This window comes from Pogonomyrmex barbatus, unplaced genomic scaffold (genome assembly GCF_055798465.1).
Source record: "Pogonomyrmex barbatus isolate J1 unplaced genomic scaffold, ASM5579846v1 scaffold5, whole genome shotgun sequence".
Lineage (NCBI taxonomy): Eukaryota > Metazoa > Arthropoda > Insecta > Hymenoptera > Formicidae > Pogonomyrmex > Pogonomyrmex barbatus.
The window spans coordinates 11,181,639-11,201,154 of record NW_028297149.1 but is presented as its reverse complement, the minus strand read 5'-3'; the positions used below and the strand labels follow the sequence as shown (position 1 = coordinate 11,201,154).

The following is a 19,516-nucleotide window of genomic DNA, read 5'->3' as shown; positions in this document are numbered from 1 at the left end:
GAATAAGCGTGTTGTCGAAGCGTTCTCACCCTAGAGGCAACACATGTTCTACATGTTAATCGTCACGTGTTACAATCCGTTGTGTATTTACCAACCTCGGTACTACTACGTGATAATCGGTGCTTACCAAAGAGATAACAGGCTGCACCGCGTCGCGCCACGCGACTATGTTTTCGCAAGCTCGAGAGTGTTAATGAAAGCTAAACGTCCGTATTCTGTGGCCCATTGTCCGAATCGGGGCCGCATAGTAAATGACGGATATCCTTGGGCGTGATGCGTACGCAAATATCAGAGCGAAATATTCGGGTCGTGCTTCACTTCTCCGCGAGAGCGTCTTACTTCTAAGAGCTTCGAGCTAAGATTCTTAGGGCGATAACTTTGCATGAAAACTGACGTTTGCAGTCCGAGTCACTCGAAGAGAAAAGTTACTTATTTGGATAGAAATAGAAAAATGATAAATTTTTCGCAAAGATAAAAATAAGAAAGGGAATACCTGAAGGGATAAATATCAAGGGGAGGGCTTTCTAATAATTTTTTTCTTTTACTAACTTATTATCTCTTTGTATCAATTTTTTTGTAAGACTCGTAATAATAATTATTAGTTAGACCGGCTACGCTCTCTTCTCTTAATAAGTTTTGTAGAACATCGCGCATCACAAAATCGTCCCTGATTTCGAGGAACGCTCTCAGCGCATATTTAGCACTGAATAGCACTGTTGTTCGAAGCCTTCGTACGCATTTCTGCACGATACGCGAGGTAAAGTAACATTCATAATAAAAAATAATTCCATGATTACTAGTGAAAAACAGGATTTATAATCCCGAGGTAAAAATTATTTACGACGCTAATTAATGCTCGACGCTCGATCGCTTTTGATCGCCGCATTCGTTTAAATGAATTACTTCTGCATTTTCCTTGAGAGTTCTAGGTAGTATAGATGACGATTTCGTCGTTTCCCATTTAATTTATTCGCGTTTGTGCTTGTCGCGCAAATAATGCGAATGATTAATCGGCAGAGAGATGAGACCTTCTCGATCGTCTCTCCTCCAAAGTGGGTGTGATTCGCGTACAAATCCGCGTGATCGGAGCGCGAACGAACCCGAAATGAATGAACAAACGTACGAACAAACGCGCCAAGCAGCTGCGAAGACTCGGCTTCGTATCGCGAGGTATCGCCAGACTCGCCGAGAGACTCGGATAAAAACATTATTCCCGTGCAGCGCGCGTTTCGCTGCCTCGCGCGGCACGCTCAGTGCTGCGCGTTGCACCGGCGGAAACCGCATCGTCCGTGCGTCCGTGCGTCCGCTCGTGAGGAGGAGGCTCGCGGGAGGTAGAGAGCGGACGACGACGTTGCATCGTTATCGCGCAACGGGATCAGGTACGATCGGCACGATCGTCTTCCCGACCGGCCGGAAGAAACCGGACGCCGCATACGGGTGAATCGTGATTCCGGCCGCGAGCGGGACGGTCGTCCGTCTGTCCGTCCGTCCGTCCGTCCGTCCGTCCGCGTGACCGTCGTCGCGTTGTTTAATAGAGCGGGCCGAGGAACGTGACCTGGTGATACGCCGCTACGACTATACTGGTTACTACGTGCACGAACGCGACAATGAAGCGGACGAGGCCACCCCCTCCCGCTCGATGACGCGAGGGGTGTTATGAATGATGGTATCGCGCGGCGGACGAGCGGACCGGTGCGCGCGCGCGCGCGCGCGCGCGCTGATCAAGGGCGCCGGAACTCGCGTCGCGCCTCGGAAGAGGAGCGCACGGTCACAACTCAGCGGAGAACTCTTTCGGCTCTTCCGGTGTATTTTTAACGCCTACGCGGGATGCACGGCGGCCGCGATAAAAGCAGCCGTTCGGCGTATCGTGGTCCGGATTAATTGCCATTGCCCGCGACGAGCAACTCGGACCGACGGCGGATCGGCGAACGAATAACAAATCGCTCATCCGTTAACGGAGATATCGCCTCGTTAACGGCCGTTACGCCGTTAACGAGCACTCTGTTAATTCCAACGAGGAGAGATATCCCATGCTGGGCGGTGCTGGTAGCGTTGCGTAACATCTACACCGCTTCTGCATTCCTCTCTCGCTCCTTCTCGGATCGGACGAGTGACACGATGGAAATTGATCCGCCAAAGCTACGATCTCGCATAAGTCAAGATCGATCGAATTAAAGTTCGAGACCAGAATAAAGTTTCAGAATTTCCGATACGGCGACTTGTTTCGCAAGCTCTCCAAAGTTCATTCATTTTTTGCGTAACGTCGGATCGGGGCGAGCGATAACGACGGACTGATAACGATCCAGCAGAGAGAGAAGACGTCGCGTAAAAAAAGAAGTTTCGCCAATCTCCGCGAGATCACGAACGTCTTTTACGTTCATTTTTTATTCACCAATGTAGATTAATTTTAATCCCGGTTTAATTCACTCCTCGTCTCTTTCCCATTGTTACAACTGAACAAAAAAGTTAAATATTAAATTGAGATTAAAGAAAAAACATGGACATTCCGCGATCGCGGTGACACAGTCGTACGAACGCGTGGGAATGAAAAAATATTACGCGATCGAAGGAGAAGGTTTTTCCGACACGCTTTGACTCTCCTCGTTCCCGAACGTGCACCGTTGAATCTTTTGTCGATGCGTTTTTCCGAGCGACGACGTGCCGATCCGATTAGTTGCCGCATTCAAAAGAAGCACGGCATCCTTTTCTCTTTCTCTCCCTCTTTCTCTCTCTCTTTGAGCCGTTAATACTATTCTGGTAGATGACGACGCGCGTCAACGTTTTAACTGCACTCAACGAGATTCGACGTGATTATTGTATAGCTTGTCATTTCGCTGGCGTAGTTCGCGGCGGAAGATATAGGTCACTGCCTATGAGGTCGCGCGTAGATAAAAGCGGCGGCTCTTGAAGAGTGAGAAAGAGAGAGAGAGAGAGAGAGAGAGAGAGAGAGAGAAAGAGGAAGAGAGAAGCGGAATCGCCGCGGCTCTTCGGCGTCCTTGAAACATCGTTAAAATTAGCGCTTCTACGTTACAGTTTCCTACGACGCGCGCTATCGTCGTTTCAGATGTTTACATTAATTTTAGATATTAAAACTCGCGGGCAACACCACGAGTTCCGCGGATAGCGCGTGACGTCACTTCACGAAGGGAACCATAAGGAAATGGGGTAGTGGCAGAGCCGGACCAGGTCTTCCTTCCTAGAACCGCGTCGAAATCGCGAAATATAGACCAGGGGTGTCCTCGTAGAACGCAGACGTCGACGTGCCAAAGATATTCACGTCAAATTTGCATTCCACAGAAAAGTAACGATACCAAACAACAATTCGCATCGCTTCGGCAATACAGCATATAATATTTATACTAATTAATTAGTGCTAATCATAAAATTATATTTTAATCAGTCACCGATGAAGAAATTGCATTCTAAATCATTAGTCACCATTTGTGCCTTCTTTTATATTTATATTTATTATTATGTATTATATATTATATAATACATAATATTTTAAATATGTCTTTTTACATTTCTTGTACATTTTTTTTATAATATCTGAAATTTTATGCATATTATCAATATGCATTGTTATCAACGCTGCTTCTTCATATGTGTACATATCGATCATTTAATCATCTTCGCTTTCAAAATGTTCCATTAATTATGGGCGATTCTATTTAGAAAGATGATAATTTTCACAAGATACTTGAGATAAGACGAACAGATACGACGTTTATCGAAATTACTCTTTCGAGAAAAAAATGTGAATACGTCGAATACCTGATGCGCGGGAGAAGCGGCAATAGTTTCATTTCAGCTGGAATCATTCTCGATCGACATTAAGCAACGCAAAATTAATTCGTGATTATGCTAACGATAGAGAGAGAGACGTTGTGGGAGGCGAATTTGTAGGCTGACCGCTTATTAGATAATCGTGGCCTACATTCTTGGAATATTTGATAACGCCGGATCGTAAAGCGAGCGGCTCTCAGTCGTATGAAAAATGTGATACGGTTCAAACACGTTCCGGCCGGCGCCCCACCAAATTATTCTCTCGTTTATGAGCTGCCTCTTGGGTGTGAGATGTATCCAACCGTGACCCCAATTGACAGAAGGTATGACGTGATTTAACGACACCTTAATACGCGATATCCGCAAATCCTCTCGATCTCTCGAATAAAAAACTGGCTGGAGGCTGGTCTGTGAGACGTCGTTAAGAAACCGTCCGTTTCGATGTACAATGTTAGCACCGAATAATAACGTATAGTGATATAAAAATGTAAATTAAAGAAAAATATCGTGGGATATTTTGGATTCGTCAGAGCTGGAAAAAAACAGGAGAAAGTTCGTTCGCTCTACTGTGATTTCATGGGGAAAATAATACAGAAACATATTAACTTTAATGAGGCTTCTGTGTTCTGATCCGTTTAATTATATAAAAATATATACGACGATCCTTTGTAATTCCATAGCGTTGCGCTTGTCGCATTGTTAAAGAAAAGTTTAAAAAGTTACTTAAACTCAGTAACTTAAGTTCTTTCGTATTATCAGATGCTCAAGGTAGAATGTATAAATTATAAATTTGGCCTTCTGGTCACAAAAGGTATTTTAGTCGAGAAAAAGATCTGGTCGAGAATTTTGTAAGGCAACACTGTGTGTAACTCGAGATCTTTTGCAAGATTAAAGTAACCATAATAATAATAATAATTGCATAGCAACTCTGTTTTCGGATCGACGAGTGGCGTCTGCTATGATTCGAAACACTTGAGGTCTATCAAAATAAGAGAGAGAATATATCGCCCGATATATTCAGTTTGGCGATAATATTTCCATTTTGTTGTTAGAAAAAAAATTAAATAAAAGTCAAAATTTTGTTTTCCACAGCGACGATCATACACAATTTTGATTTATTTAGCAGAAACTGTTGCAAGTCATTAGTTAAACGGACGAGCCATGTGTCCCAAAACACGAACACCAAAATACAACAGATCTCGCTTCTTCAGCTTGATTGCAACTTGGCGATGGTTTTTTTCTTTATTTGCAGGCTCACATAACTCATTCTCACTTGCGTACTCGCATACTCCCGTAGAGAATTATACCTGCGACGTTCACGTATCGTACAGCTCATTCATATTCAATGAATATTTTAAAATACAAGAGTCTCGTTCTCTCTCGATTTTTCCCACGAACGTATTTACGTTTTTTTTTTTTGTTTACTCTTATTTCATTATGTTTAATATTTATCGCAGGTGAAGATCCAATGCTCAGCGACCAACAGCAGTATCGATACATGACTGTTGACGACATGAAATCCATGGGGGATGACTCGATGCGCGTGAACGTGACAGACGACGAGAGAGATAATCGACATTCCGGAGGTGAGTAAACATTCATCAAATATCAGTCTAATAGATAATATGTTTTTATCGTTGCCTGTATCTTCGTGACTTTTGCGTTAGTTAATGGCAACTCTGACTAAAAGTCAGACTCGGAATTCAGCTGTTGTTCTGACGTGATTCTATCAGAATTTTCGAGTGATTCTGTGACACGTGAAATCTATCTAATCTACTGTTTGTACAATTCTAGTGGTAATTCGATAATTTTTTTTTTCTTTTTACTTTGCTAGATTACACAAGAAAGAGGAGTGTAAGATGATAATTAATTCTGTATTTTCTGCAGCATTTAACACGTCGAATACCGGATGTAATTCGCCTGTTTCTTCATCTATGCATATTTTTTCTGTTTACATTATTAAAGGCAGAAATATTTATCTATTCACGTGTGTGTTTTATTTTTTATTTTAATTTTATTTTAAAATATCAAGTTAATATTAATTATAATTACACGATTTTAAATGTTATTATTCACGAATTTCATATTTTTACATCATGTTATGTTTAATAACATTGGTCGTCGATGATTGGCGCCGACACTCAACATGTTGAAATTTCGCGATGTATCACAGAGCCAAACATTCGATCGTGTTGCATATCGTTAATCAGATTAGATCATCCTCGGAAAATAAATGTAATGTGCATGGCAATGTGTTTTCTAGCGCCAACCATAACAGAGATGATTACGAAAGAACATTATCAACGTACGAATGCGGCCAATCTTAAGCCAGACAATGTAGATATCAATAGGCATCCTGTGCATGTCGGGTACGTACTATTTTACATCTATTTTTCTCTCTTCCATTATAATTTTATTAAAAAATTATATGTAATTAAGAAAGAAAATATAAAATTAAAAAAATTCCATTATTGGACGATTAAGAGATTTGATTTAAATTCTGCAAAAGAAACATATTTCTACGATGTTAGAGAGTTGTGTAATGAATTTTATTGCATATTATTAAATTACATATTATTAAATTTTAATAATTTCTGATCAAATTATAATAGCAATATGACATATGAAGGATTTTAAAATATCCAGAATCGTAACTTCTTTTCGAAATTTAATCTTAAAGAAAATCTATCTCTTTCTATTGTTAACTGAAATATAAAAATATATATTGACATTGGCGGAACCAAATTGTAATTGCATGGTGTGCCGTGATAAACATGTATAATACTGAAGTTATAACGACATGCCCAAATTTTGAACGCATGTTATGGATGATTTACGGGTTTGGATTTATCCTTCACAGCGAAATAAAATATCTTGCACATATGTAAAATCAACAAGTATGTGTGTGTGTATATATATATATATATATATATATATGAAGGATAAATATATATATATGAAGGATAATGTGTATATATATATATATACGAAGCAGCTTTGAACGATTATCGAACGATTGCTTTGCAGAAATTGTCGTCAGTTTCGATTATGAACAAATTTATAATATATCCTCTTATCAGATTGTAGAGACTGTCAGACTTTAATATTCCCAACGAGCTGTGATTGATTATCGATGTCAAAATTTCGCTCAGTTCTACACGCAACCTTTCTCTATTGTAAAATATGAAGATTTTTATTGCGATAAATATTGTTACTCGGTATTATGAGAAGTGCAATCCGCGATACTACGCGTCCTTGTATTCCGGTGTATGTATCGTGATTGATGTTTATTTATTCTACGAAACAATAATGATATGTATTATAGTGCAATACGGTGTGTGTTGATGAAAGTTTCCTACTATGATTAATCCTGCAGATGAATTGGCTACCCAGTAAATTATTCATATTAATTTTATTATTTTAAATTGAGTGAATTTATTTCTAATTGAGTCTCACAAAATGACAAATATATTTAGAAGCCCGAAGAAATTTCAATATCTTCGAAATGAATAAATATAATTTAAATTTGTTTTTAATATTTTATTTATTAATTAATGACAAATGATGGAATTATTTTTTATTATAGCATCTTTGCTTCTGTTATTATCCTGAGATACATTGTAAATATGTGTTATGTGTCATATCCTGTAGATTGTCCCAAATTTTTTGGATGGCTTTAAATTATTTTAAAATTTATTTATAATTGTTGAATTTCGATATGTTTAACATTTATATCTCAAATATCATTTAAGTATCATTTAAAATAATTTGTAGCTTTTATTATTCAAAATATTTGGGGTAAAATATTGGAAAATGTGATGCGTGCCGTATCCAAGTTTTTATAATAAGCCAATATTTGAAGCAAAGAATAATATATTTGAAAAATAATTACATCAATATTCATTTTATAAATAAATACTGAAAATAAATTTGAATTATATTTATTTCTTCTAAAGATACTGAAATTTCTTCGTCCTCTATCAGAATATACTTGCCATCTTGTAGACATAATATGATGATTAATATTTTTATTCGATATTGTTTTTTTAATCAGAATTATTTACCATTGCTGATAAAATTTTAATAGACAAAATATTGTAGAACAGTTGTGAGATAAAATTACTCGTGAGATAAAATTATTGATAAAATGTTAGAAGATTATAAAGAATTCTACAAATGGTGCATTTTGCATTTAGAAAATATTGTACATATATAATGAAAATATTGTACATATATAATTGTATATACATTTCACATAGATTTCACGTTCGTTCCTACATGAATCTCAAAAAGGGAAAGATTTACGTCACTGTTATCAGTGCACGATTGTTGATGGTTCGTCTGTGCCTAATATTCATATGTCATGAATGATATTTTATTTAAATCGCGTGCAATATTTATAATAATCATTCAAATCTGCATTAGGTTTACAAAGCACGTAGTATAAATTAACTCAAAGCTATGAAAGATTTTCTCAGTGTATATTCGATTATCGCACGGAAGGAGGAAACTAATGTAGCACGTAATATAAAATTCTAGCTAAGATATCTCGATTCTCACGAAAAATACTCGTTTGCTCGTGGAATATTAGTTGACTAGTTAATGTAAGACATAACAATCACTTGAAATGCAACATGTAACAAATGTAGTTTGTTGAAACACGGATTTTTCTAACGATATATTACTCATAATGAATTTTGCAACAATTTGTTAGATTTAATGTTCACGGCAAGATTTGCGATAGTTTATAGTTCATTCAGCCAGCTCGACAAGAACGCTTGATATTCTCGTTACAGCCTGCTTGCTCGTAGCGAAATTCGATTACTTAGTGTTTTAGCATGCTGTTTTTCACGTTTCACTTGGATGAACGATTCTTTGACGGTGTGAGTAATTTCGTTTATCACTGACGTTTTATACTAACTAACCACTCCTGGTTTGAACAGAATGAAAAATGTTCGACGATGAGAAATTTTCTCCTCTCACGTAGAAAATCTTGACTGTTTATTTAATAACATCCTTCTTCTGCCGTTTCGTGCATTCGTAACATTGTGCATTTATAAAGAAAAGCACAGAACACTTTTCTAGTGACTTAAAATAAATGTGATGACTGCAATGAAAAAGGGTGCAACTTGTACGAGCGAGACGGCATGAGCATGACAAACGAGATTGTTGATTCGGTTAATCAAAATCGGTTTTATTCTGAGAACAGCGAGTCCTTTGAATCCCTATGCACCTCGCTGACAGCTCTCAATACCGCACCGAAGGGACAAGGAATGTGGAGGGACAGGTACACCATATATCCTTTACATTATTTTCCTTCGACATCATCCTGTCGAATTTGCCAAGCAAAAAATCTAAAAATTTTGCGTAATTACACGCAAAATGTCATTATTAGAGATGATGAATGTATTAATGATACCTAAAAAAGCAAATTCTATTTATTATTTAGTAATAATGTCACAATTATAGCGATAATCCGGAAAGAAATGATGGGTTGCCAAGCATGCTGTATCTATAAAAGAAAGAATCGTTCTTCCAACAAATTGTTGAATTGTAGAAAGTAGGAACGTTGCAACAGTTGCTGCTGCTAGGTGTTTTTCTCTCATATAATTAATTTAAGTTGAATTATACTTAGCGCGCGAACGTGCAACGGAATCTGTTGCATCAATTATAAAATTAGTCTGATGATAATTCCAAAGCAATATATTTCTCAGAGAAAAACTTAATATTAACTGAAATTCGTGTATGATTTAACGATGATAAAATTATAGTTGAAGAGACACAACAGATTTCGGAACGTCGTTATTTTAAGTTTCCTCCGCGAGATATGTCTTCTTTCCGCAGAGTGTGAGTGTTGCGTTTCTATCTCTCTTTACTATAATACATATTTATTATTGTTATTTCTCGTTTCGTAGTCGTGTACAATAGAAAAGAAGTGGCTTGCGTGTGATGAGTGCACTTTACGAAGTGATCAGCGACAATCATCATCATCATCATCATCATCACGAATAGGAGCACATTTTACAAAAGAAACAAAAAAAAAAAAGAAAACGGAAAGAATATAAAGAATCAAACGTGCTGATCGAGCTGACTATGAATTTGATAACGAACGAAAATTCTGTAAAAATGTGCTGATATTAGCGATATATCGCAATTTCATCTCTCTGTTATATCATCTCATCGTCATGTTTATGAACGAATGAATACTAACGCGTTTTTTATTTTGTTCCCGATCCTCTCTGTTATTTTATTTGTGCTACTCGCAGAATTCCACAGTGGAGAAAGTAAGTGATCTTCTCATCAATTTTAGCTTCTGCAGTTTGCCGTGTACATACACCACTTGATTTTCTTTCGATTTTATTCTTTCTTCCTTCACGTCGTACACACAGCCTATATTTGTCGCCGCACAATCCCCCTGTAGCCGCTGATTCTTATTTCTAAAAACACCGTACGTCGCACGGCGAATGCGCAGCTCGATCATCGAAAGAGATGACTCATAAGAACAAACTCGTTCCTTCGAGAAATCGATAAAATTTTACGTGAAAAAATGGGCGATTAGTGAAACAGTTACTTTCGCATCTTATCTTTAATGTTACGCTACTCTCGATATTGAATTTATTCGTAATGATAGGGATACGGGTATGCTGATGAATTTAGATTGGAATTTACAATGAGAAAAGAGTGAATAAAAACAAGTTGACTGTGGCTATTCTTTAACAGTTCCGCACTCGAGCGGCCGCAATAACCGACCGAGTGTCCGCGAGAGACGTCCTTGCGTCCGAGTTTGCGTTCGCCGCGCGATGTGCGCATTGCACAATTCTTCTGTGAATATAACACAGGCTCATCAGTGGGACTCTCAGCGCCGGCGTATCGCCGTAATGTGGCAGTTGAGAGCGACTGAATGGATCCAATTCGTTTGAATCGAGTTAGATGACCCTTTCGTTGCCTTCAATGTCGGTAGTTTGGCGCTTAAGGCTATATCACACCCATTCGACAAACGCCTCACGTAGGAATAGATCTGACCCACATACGTAGCCGTTTCATTTATCTCTTATTTTGCCGTATTACACACACACACACACACACACACACACACACACACACACACACACACACCAGCATACACCTCGCGCCGCTCATTGTCATCTCATAAAAATGTCCACGCAGATCCGACATAGATGGCTGTTTTATTTATCTCTTTTTTTGCCGTATACACCACCTCACTGTGTCGCATAATCTTACTCACGTTACATTGCGTCTAAGTAATTACATTTATGCACAATAATAAATGTCGACAGTATGAATTATCTCACTGTCATTATTATAGGAAAGATGTTACAGCTGATGATGCTACGATATTAACGTAACTAAAGAGCAGTTCGTTTCTAAGTTTTAACAAGACCTTCATGGATCGTCATAATTTCCGGTTCACGGATATCACGCTTTATAGTACCAATTCCTCGAAAATTATGCTTTGCGGCTTTGACGCACTTTTAGTTGATTCACATCAGCGATTATATGTATCATATAGGTACATTGTGACTGACTATTAAAATACTATTAAAATTAAAAAAACAGTTACATATATATGTATAAGCTCGACTTTTAATTTATGATATCCATTTTCGTGAAATTTTCGTGATCGAGTATTATTGTAACGATTAGAAATTTTTCCATTTTTTTTTTTTTTTTTATGTTGTCCACTGCGGAATCTTTCAGAAATGCAAATATGTGATGATAAATTTACTCTATTTTTTCATATATGGGAAAATTAATAAAATATAAAATGCTATAAAAATTCAATAGCTCGACGGTGTCAGGCGCGTTTGACAAAAATAAAATGCCGAGGACACACGTATCTTGGATACATGAGATAAGCATTGACTGTGCATCTTTTGCAAGCAACCTCCACGTATATAATGCATTTTTTTATTGCCATTTTTTTTTTTAAATATTCGGGACGATTCTTCGCGGCGTATCACAAGGCCGAAACGTAACGCGCTTTCGAAATGTCCTCAGCTTCCTGGTTTCCTTCCTGGTGGACGCAAGAGGCGGTGCGATGCGCGGATGCAGGCATAGCGGTGTCCGCGTGATTGTCCCACCACGTAAGGCCGCGATGCCCATGCGTGTCACATGTAGATATCTGAGGAGAGACAAACTGACCAATCCACCACCCTTGATGGAGGGAGAAGCCTTGGCCAGTCGCATCCTCGAGTTGGGTCCTGTGGGTGCAAAATTCCTAGGGTAAGTCTCTTCCACGATTCCACCAGTAACATCAAGCCTGTAACATTATACATTTATCGCATAATTTCGGACTAACGATAGGCAAAGCAACAGAAAACTCATTTATTTCCTGTAACGCGGAATGATATATTTTATTATGTAATTTTCGACAAAAAGAACATAAAAAATTTTTCATTATCCAATTTTTTTTAGCCCCGTTATTATAGAGGTGCCACATTTTGCATCGCTACGCGGAAAGGAACGGGAAATAGTGATTTTACGATCGGACAACGGGGAGACCTGGCGCGAGCACACCTTGGAAGCCAGCGAGGAGGCTGTCCAGGACGTGCTTAACGAGAGCTTTGAGGGAGAAGGTATGATACGAGCAACTTTCTTTCTGTGAGTCCCGTATGACACAGAAAATATTGAGCCAATCGAATATGTCTTTCCAGAGTTAAGCCAGCTGGAAGATCTCCAGACGTCTCGTATCGTGAGGATACTCACCGTAGATTTCCCGCATTACTTCGCGGTGGTATCTCGCATCCGGCAAGAGGTCCATGCGGTTGGTCCCGAAGGCGGCACCGTGTCGTCATCTGCTGTACCACAAGTACAAGCTGTCTTCCCGCAAGCGGCCCTTACTAAGAAGATCAGAGTTGGTCTGCAGGTATTTTCTTACTTTTCTTCATCTATCTGTATCCTTGATATTTAAATACGAAGAAATGAATTATATAAATGTTTCAAAATTTTTTTTAATAATATAACAATTCTGCGTTTCTGTGTTTGATTAAAAAATGATTGATTTTTCATTCACGAAGAAAAAATAAATAATTTATTACATCTAATATTAATATTCTTTAAAGAATACTCTTCTAAATTATGGCATTCAATAAAAAAGTTATTGTTACATGCAGGCACATCCTATACCGGCGGATCTCGTAGCCAAGTTACTCGGAAACAGAGTCGCCGTATCGCCGATCGTTACTGTCGAGCCAAGGCGAAGAAAGTTCCACAAACCGATAACTTTAACTATTCCAGTACCACAGGCGGCCAACAAAGGCATGATCAACCAGTATTCCGGAGATGCGCCTACTTTGAGACTCCTGTGCAGCATAACTGGTAATATATGCTTGCACGTAACATTGTAGAGCAGCCTACCGTCTTACTGGAGAATCTCTTACCGATAAATGGCTGGAACTAATATTATACGCCGCATACAATTTGGCGTACACATACGCCGAATTTACCTCAGTGCGCATATCGGATATCGGTTATTGTAGTTTAGCAGGCATGAATGCAGTCGGTAGGCTATTTCGTCTGTTTTCAGGTCGCTCGGAATTGCGAACCAAGTATCATACGTTGCACGAGAAGGTTGCTTAAATGGTAGTAGCACATTTGCAACTTGTTTGTGTTTAGTAAAATGGTAAACGGACTGTACGATTCGTAACTTGCACTAGCGTGTAAAGATGTTCCAATATGAGAGTTTCACTCAAAACTCGAAGAAAACCGATTTATGTATGTGAATGCTGGAAGATATGCTATGTTTTGTCGTGAACAATTTTTTGTCTCTATTTCTCGTCTATTTTATATTATCGAAAAATGTCCCGAAAATCTTCGGATAGAGATTTAAAAGGGAGATGGTAGCTGCAAGTTTCATAGAAACCTTTCGTTGAGTATCATTATTGTATACATATCTTGTTGTGATTCATTGTTAATGCTTGCATATTGTTAGGATTGAGTCATTTAGGTATGGATTATCAATTAATGTAGATAACATTTTAATATACCTAGTCGATTGTTAAGAGTTAACTTCAAAGTTTTTGTTTCAGCACATTCGTTTGTCTGGTAATCTTTGACATATTAGAAATTTGTAATTTATATAAAATTGTACTTATATATATCATGATATTATGATATATATATATATATATATATATATATATATATATATATAAGTACATGATATGATTATGATATATATATATATTGGATTATATAATGTTTTATAATATGATTATAGTCTAAAGGATTTATATTATAATATTACATACACATGAATATTTAATACTATCATATTTAAGTTTATTTTAATTTGTTAAGAATTATTTATTAAGAATATTTATATCTTAAATATTTCTACAATATCTACAAAATCATTTCCAAAAAATTTATACTTGTTTCGGATTTTTATCTAATTTAATGTTATTATTTGAATTCATTTTCTATAAAATGACAATACATGTTGATATTATATTTTTTATCACTCAATCATTATCTTGAACCTATATACCTATGATTGCTTTCTACACATTTCGTATATAGCGCTTCTTTTTGATTTTGCAAGCATTGTCATTCAATCTCGGCCACTTATACCTTCACATAATATATTCACACATTGATAAAAAGCACTTAACAATAGCGCACTTACAGCGACCGTTTTTAAATGCGTAAGTTTCTTCAGGCTGATAATTATCGATCGATACCAGTATACCTGACATTATTATTTTTACACATAGGCAACAATTCGCATCATGATTGTTAATCATCCGTATTTAATCTCGGTCGTACAAAAATATACCACATATATTTCACTTTTGTCACCTGCGCATTTCTAACACGGACATATTTTAATAATGTTATTGGACTTGGCATGTATGTCGTTCAGGGGGTCAGACTCGGGCAGTCTGGGAGGACGTCACAGGCTCGACGCCGTTGACCTTTGTGAAAGATTGCGTTTCCTTCACCACCACAGTTTCCGCCCGCTTCTGGTTAATGGACTGCCGTAACATCTCCGAAGCCACGAAAATGGCCACGGAACTCTACACACATGCAACACATGTGCCGTTCATGGCTAAGTACGTTCCGGCTGATGTAACATGATACGTAGATTCAGTAACAAATTACAAATGCAAATTGTACAGAACATAAATACTTTAATGCTTATTTTCCGATAGATTCGTAGTATTTGCGAAACGAGTAGATCCATTGGAAGCGAGATTACGTGTATTCTGTATGACCGACGATAAAGAGGACAAAACTTTAGAGCACCAGGAACATTTTACAGAAGTTGCTAAGAGTAGAGACGTCGAGGTAATTGTCGGCGATAAAAATTAAGATTGCCATTGAAATATTCGCATGTTATGCATAATGCATAGCTTTTTAGTTACTTAAGATGTCATTAAAGTTAATTTGATGCTGTTCTTGAAGGTTCTTGAAGGAAAAACGCAATACATGGAATTTTCGGGAAATCTCGTTCCTGTTCTGAAAACGGGTGAACAACTGCAACTACCGTTCAGAGCCTTCAAAGAAAATAGAGTCCCATTTACCGCGAGAATAAAGGATCCGGATGCCGCGGATATGATGGGCCGAATCATGTTTATGAGCGAGCCTAAAGTTCCAAGGGGTGAACTGCCGCAAACGCCTATCTGTACACTAAATATTTTGTTGCCGGAGAAGATTTCTCCAGACACCGCGGTCTCCGAGCTCGATTTACTGGAACTATCAAAGAATTACAGTTTCTTGCGTGATGGTGGAATAAGTACGCGAATAATAAATAAAAATTAATTATTAATGCTATATGTCACCAAAGTTCTTTACTTTACAGAGAATATTACTTACAGGTAGACCAGATGCTATACACAGAGCGACTATCCGTTTAACTGATATTGCTAATTTATTAGATAAAGATTGGGAATCATTAGCGGAAGAGTTGAATATTCCACCCAACGATGTGACTCTAATAAAACAAGAATATCCCGACCAACCTGCGCAACAGGCTGCTGCCATGTTCAAAATTTGGCAGAATAGTGGAAGCAAAGCCACAGGTGAGTTTGTTACGCAATTTATTTACTTTTACATCATTAAACCAGCGTAGCGTGTTAAATTTCGATGAATGAGAACTGCGGTAGCTACCTTCATAACTTTTAAAAAACCTGTTTCCTAGCAAGGTCAATTAATTAGACACGCGCGCTATAGTTGAGTCAGACGCAAGGAATCTCTCCTAGCAACGTAGATATGTGATGATCTCACTGTGCATTATTATGCCTGACATAAGTCCATACGTTTCATTCCCTCTCCTTCTCACTAATGGCATTGACTCGCACATAACTCGCAATGTTTCTGCAATCGGCAAAAATAACAAGCGGTTGTGATTCCGCAGTACGTAACCGGCAGTCGCGCAGTGAAAGTGATTAAAATCTGAGTGTTTACCGTCGCTTTTTTATTTGTACTAGTTTCATAAATCGCCGAATTATATTCCTATATCAAAATCTATATTGTCAAGGTTGAAACTAGTTTCCTGACGCTCTCGCGATGAAGTAATACATTTTATAAGACTGTTTTGTTTCAAATTGTTTCTAGATTTTAATTTTGTTATAATAAAAAAAAAATCATAAGAACAATGTTTATATCTTTATATCAAGAATATGAAAATGAAAATTATTATACGAGCGAACTCCTATTAATATTTCGAAGATGTCCTTGCTTACGTCCACAATGTGCAATACATTCAGGTCTGTGACAAATACGAAAAAGCAAACGAATATAATTGGTTATAAAAAAAGAAATAGCAAGAAACAACAAGTAATATGATCAATTATAAATTTTGATGATATAAATGTCGATAACATATCCTTCTAAAATTTATTAAAACTTGTGATATTAAAAAAATTAAATATTTAAAATATAATAGTTTTAAAAATATTAAATATATTATAATAAATATTTTTAATATATTGAATTATGCGTTTCTGAAATGATTGATCGTAATCGAAATATCACGTGTCGTTTCTTTATTCGCAGGAAACACATTAGAGAAAGCTCTTAATAAGATCGGACGAGAAGATATAGTGAACAAATGTATCTTTAATGTCGAATTAGTGACTGACGATGTTGAAAAAGCTGTGGCAAGAGTTAGGCTAGATCAACCAGGATTTGACTCACTGAAGGAGGAATTGGGGCCGTCGAGAAATACGTCACTTCGTCGTGATGCAACTATGGATCCTAAGATGGATCCTGATTACGAAGAGCCTGATAGAATGAAGGTGCGTATTTTATGCAAACCAAGAATCTACATGCATAATTACAATCGACACGTGAAAAAACAAATTACCATTGACAAAAGATGATGTTTTATTGCTTGATTCTATTCTTCTATCTAACGAATGTTATTATTGAACATAATTGAAGAAGATATGATCTTTATATTTCGTAATAGTTCTTTTATGTATGCTACAACAGTTAAAAGACTTATACATAAGAGTAATTTACTCAAATAACTCCTTCTCCATAAGCGTGGGATTCTTATAATTGCCGAGATAAAGCACAATTCTCTCTTTGTTCTAGGACTCTGAATCAGTCGAGGATCTCACTGGCAACGCGCGTTATAGATGTAAGTATAAGAGGAAAATCTATAAAGTTAACTTTATTATTACTCGCTCTTGCATTGCGTTTTTACGATTTATTAGAAATGATTCGATATTATTCGACATTTTCTTCCATTTTCTTATACTACATTACATACTGCAATAAAACTGTGACGTCACGATCATCCACGATATTTGAGTGAAGAATGCACACCACAACGCGTGTCATTAGCTATGACGATACACAGAAATGAACACTTTTATTCATGCTTACCTAGAAAACATATTAGTCAACGCTTGCAACGGGCAATCTTACTGTGGCCACGTATATCCGTTACATTCGTCATGCAACGTCTCACATCAGTTCGTGTTACCTCTGTGTCTCTTCGTTTACGCATTTTCTGCACTTCACAGTCACAGAGCACATCACACTCACAAATGGCACTGTATTCAACGGAACCTCGACCCCCATCAAAGACAAATACGCGAGCGACGAGAAAGAGCTCAGCGACATGATGGCTGATTACCTTGAGCACAAATGCCACACGGCCGACACGATGAGTAAAAAGTCGCGCGACGAACTGGATGATCCGGAGACAAAACGCCAGAAAGCGATCGCCGACGCCAACAAGATAGTCTCTGGTAAGTGAGCCTGAAAGTGATTGGAATGAATGGTGGGTTGAGGGGCCGTGCTTACTACTGGCAAAAAGCGTGCAGTCATTAATTGATTTTAGCGGAGCTACAACGCCAAATGCGGGACCACGCATTTATATATACATATATAAACTTAAAATTTAGCAGCATGATTGGATTAATGCTGCGGGCGCACGCTTGATGGAATCGACTATTAGGGAATCGACTTATTCGTATTAACCATCTGTCGACGAACTGCGTCGGACTCGCTACAGACCTCGCTAGATCGGAGATACTTATGCCTCTTTTCCTTGGTGATATCGTGTTCATAGTTATAGATACAGTTATGAAATGTACTTGCTTAAAATACTTTTTTGAACAATGCACGAGATATATAACTATATATATAGCTTTGTATTTATTTGCGCGTTCGATATTATTGTCTTCTCTCTTAATAATATTCTTTGGTGAATTTTCTTATATATTCTTATAGATGATTATCTCTTTATTTGTAAAATGATAAGTATCACCAGTATTATGCAATTATATCGCAACAAATGCACGCGTACTTATTTAATTTTAATTATATTGACGTATATGTATATAGAGAAACTACATGCCAACAACCTAGTTTCTAAGTAGATATATCTCTCAAATGCTGATCTATCTTATATATATATATATTGAATTTATATTTATGACCTATTGTCGTCGTTGATGCAAACTTTAATTTTTACGTAAGTATAATCAACGATGTGCACGATCTTATTTCAGCGAAACGTTGCGGTCAATTAAACGCTAGTACATAAATAAGGAATATTATTATTATTATTATTATTATTATTATTATTATTATTATTATTATTATTCTAACGATACAATGATTCTGGACACGATTCACATACACATATCAATGCATAAAATTTATCTCAGCTTATAAAGAGCACTGTACGTTTTGCGGAGTGGAAGTAACGTACGTGAGCACTAAACATTTGTCTCTATGCCGTCGACTCACTCACAGGTTCTAGAAGCCAAATGCGGATCTCTTCGGAATTTTACCAGCTTGCTTTTGTTTTAATATATATAACGGATTATTTTATCTCGGCATATCTCAAGCAGCTATTACTTATATTATTATACCAATAATTTTTATATCTTATTAATCATCCCCACTAATATCCTTAATACTCCGCGACACTTTTAGATTAATTTGTTTCAGCAAGGTTTCGCTGCAATTATTTGGCGTTGCATGAATGGCCAATATGTGTGGCCCAATTGTGTGCGCGCACGGAGCAGCTGTCATTAGAAAAGATCACTAGACGTTGTCGTGCAGGCCGTTAGGATATTGTTTCGTTTGTTCATAGCTGATAGATTAAAATTTACTAATAATAATCGATTGTTGTTCTCACTTAAAATAATAATCAAGAGTTCTTTGCGAAGCTGAATATACTACTATCGTTTATATTCTCTAACAGCTTCATTTTGATTCTCTTCAGCGTTCATTTCATAGTCGA

The 19,516-nt window shown here is 37.2% G+C and overlaps 1 protein-coding gene and 1 long non-coding RNA gene across 17 annotated transcripts in view; one reads left to right on the top strand and one right to left on the bottom strand.

Moving 5' to 3' along the window:
• LOC105431552 (uncharacterized) overlaps window positions 1-19,516 on the top strand; it is an 85,096-nt gene that overhangs the window by 38,475 nt on the left and 27,105 nt on the right. For 7 of the 16 annotated variants that reach the window (XR_016140446.1, XR_016140449.1, XR_016140448.1 and 4 more), the window contains 15 exons: window positions 5,244-5,372; window positions 6,050-6,155; window positions 8,996-9,073; window positions 11,806-12,030; window positions 12,223-12,383; window positions 12,462-12,673; window positions 12,921-13,125; window positions 13,739-13,753; window positions 14,672-14,861; window positions 14,961-15,096; window positions 15,214-15,544; window positions 15,627-15,830; window positions 16,807-17,048; window positions 17,350-17,395; window positions 17,784-18,011. Coding sequence is in view for 5 of the 16 variants with exons in the window: in XM_089081939.1 (XP_088938065.1) it covers window positions 5,244-5,372; window positions 6,050-6,155; window positions 8,996-9,073; window positions 11,806-12,030; window positions 12,223-12,383; window positions 12,462-12,673; window positions 12,921-13,125; window positions 13,739-13,753; window positions 14,672-14,861; window positions 14,961-15,096; window positions 15,214-15,544; window positions 15,627-15,830; window positions 16,807-17,048; window positions 17,350-17,395; window positions 17,784-18,011 (2,508 nt within the window). In the remaining 11 variants the exon portion in view is untranslated. Of the gene's footprint in view, window positions 1-1,090; window positions 1,380-3,862; window positions 4,110-5,243; window positions 5,373-6,049; window positions 6,156-8,995; window positions 9,074-10,052; window positions 10,071-11,805; window positions 12,031-12,222; window positions 12,384-12,461; window positions 12,674-12,920; window positions 13,126-13,738; window positions 13,754-14,671; window positions 14,862-14,960; window positions 15,097-15,213; window positions 15,545-15,626; window positions 15,831-16,806; window positions 17,049-17,349; window positions 17,396-17,783; window positions 18,012-19,516 lie in introns of those variants that run through there. The other 9 variants (XR_016140444.1, XM_089081943.1, XR_016140443.1 and 6 more) reach the window with 7 other exon arrangements.
• Window positions 9,910-19,516, bottom strand: part of LOC148935453 (uncharacterized) — a 28,873-nt gene continuing 19,266 nt past the window's right edge. Inside the window, exon 2 of the long non-coding RNA XR_016140456.1 lies at window positions 9,910-12,706. This is a non-coding gene — a long non-coding RNA (uncharacterized LOC148935453). The remainder of the gene's footprint in view (window positions 12,707-19,516) is intronic.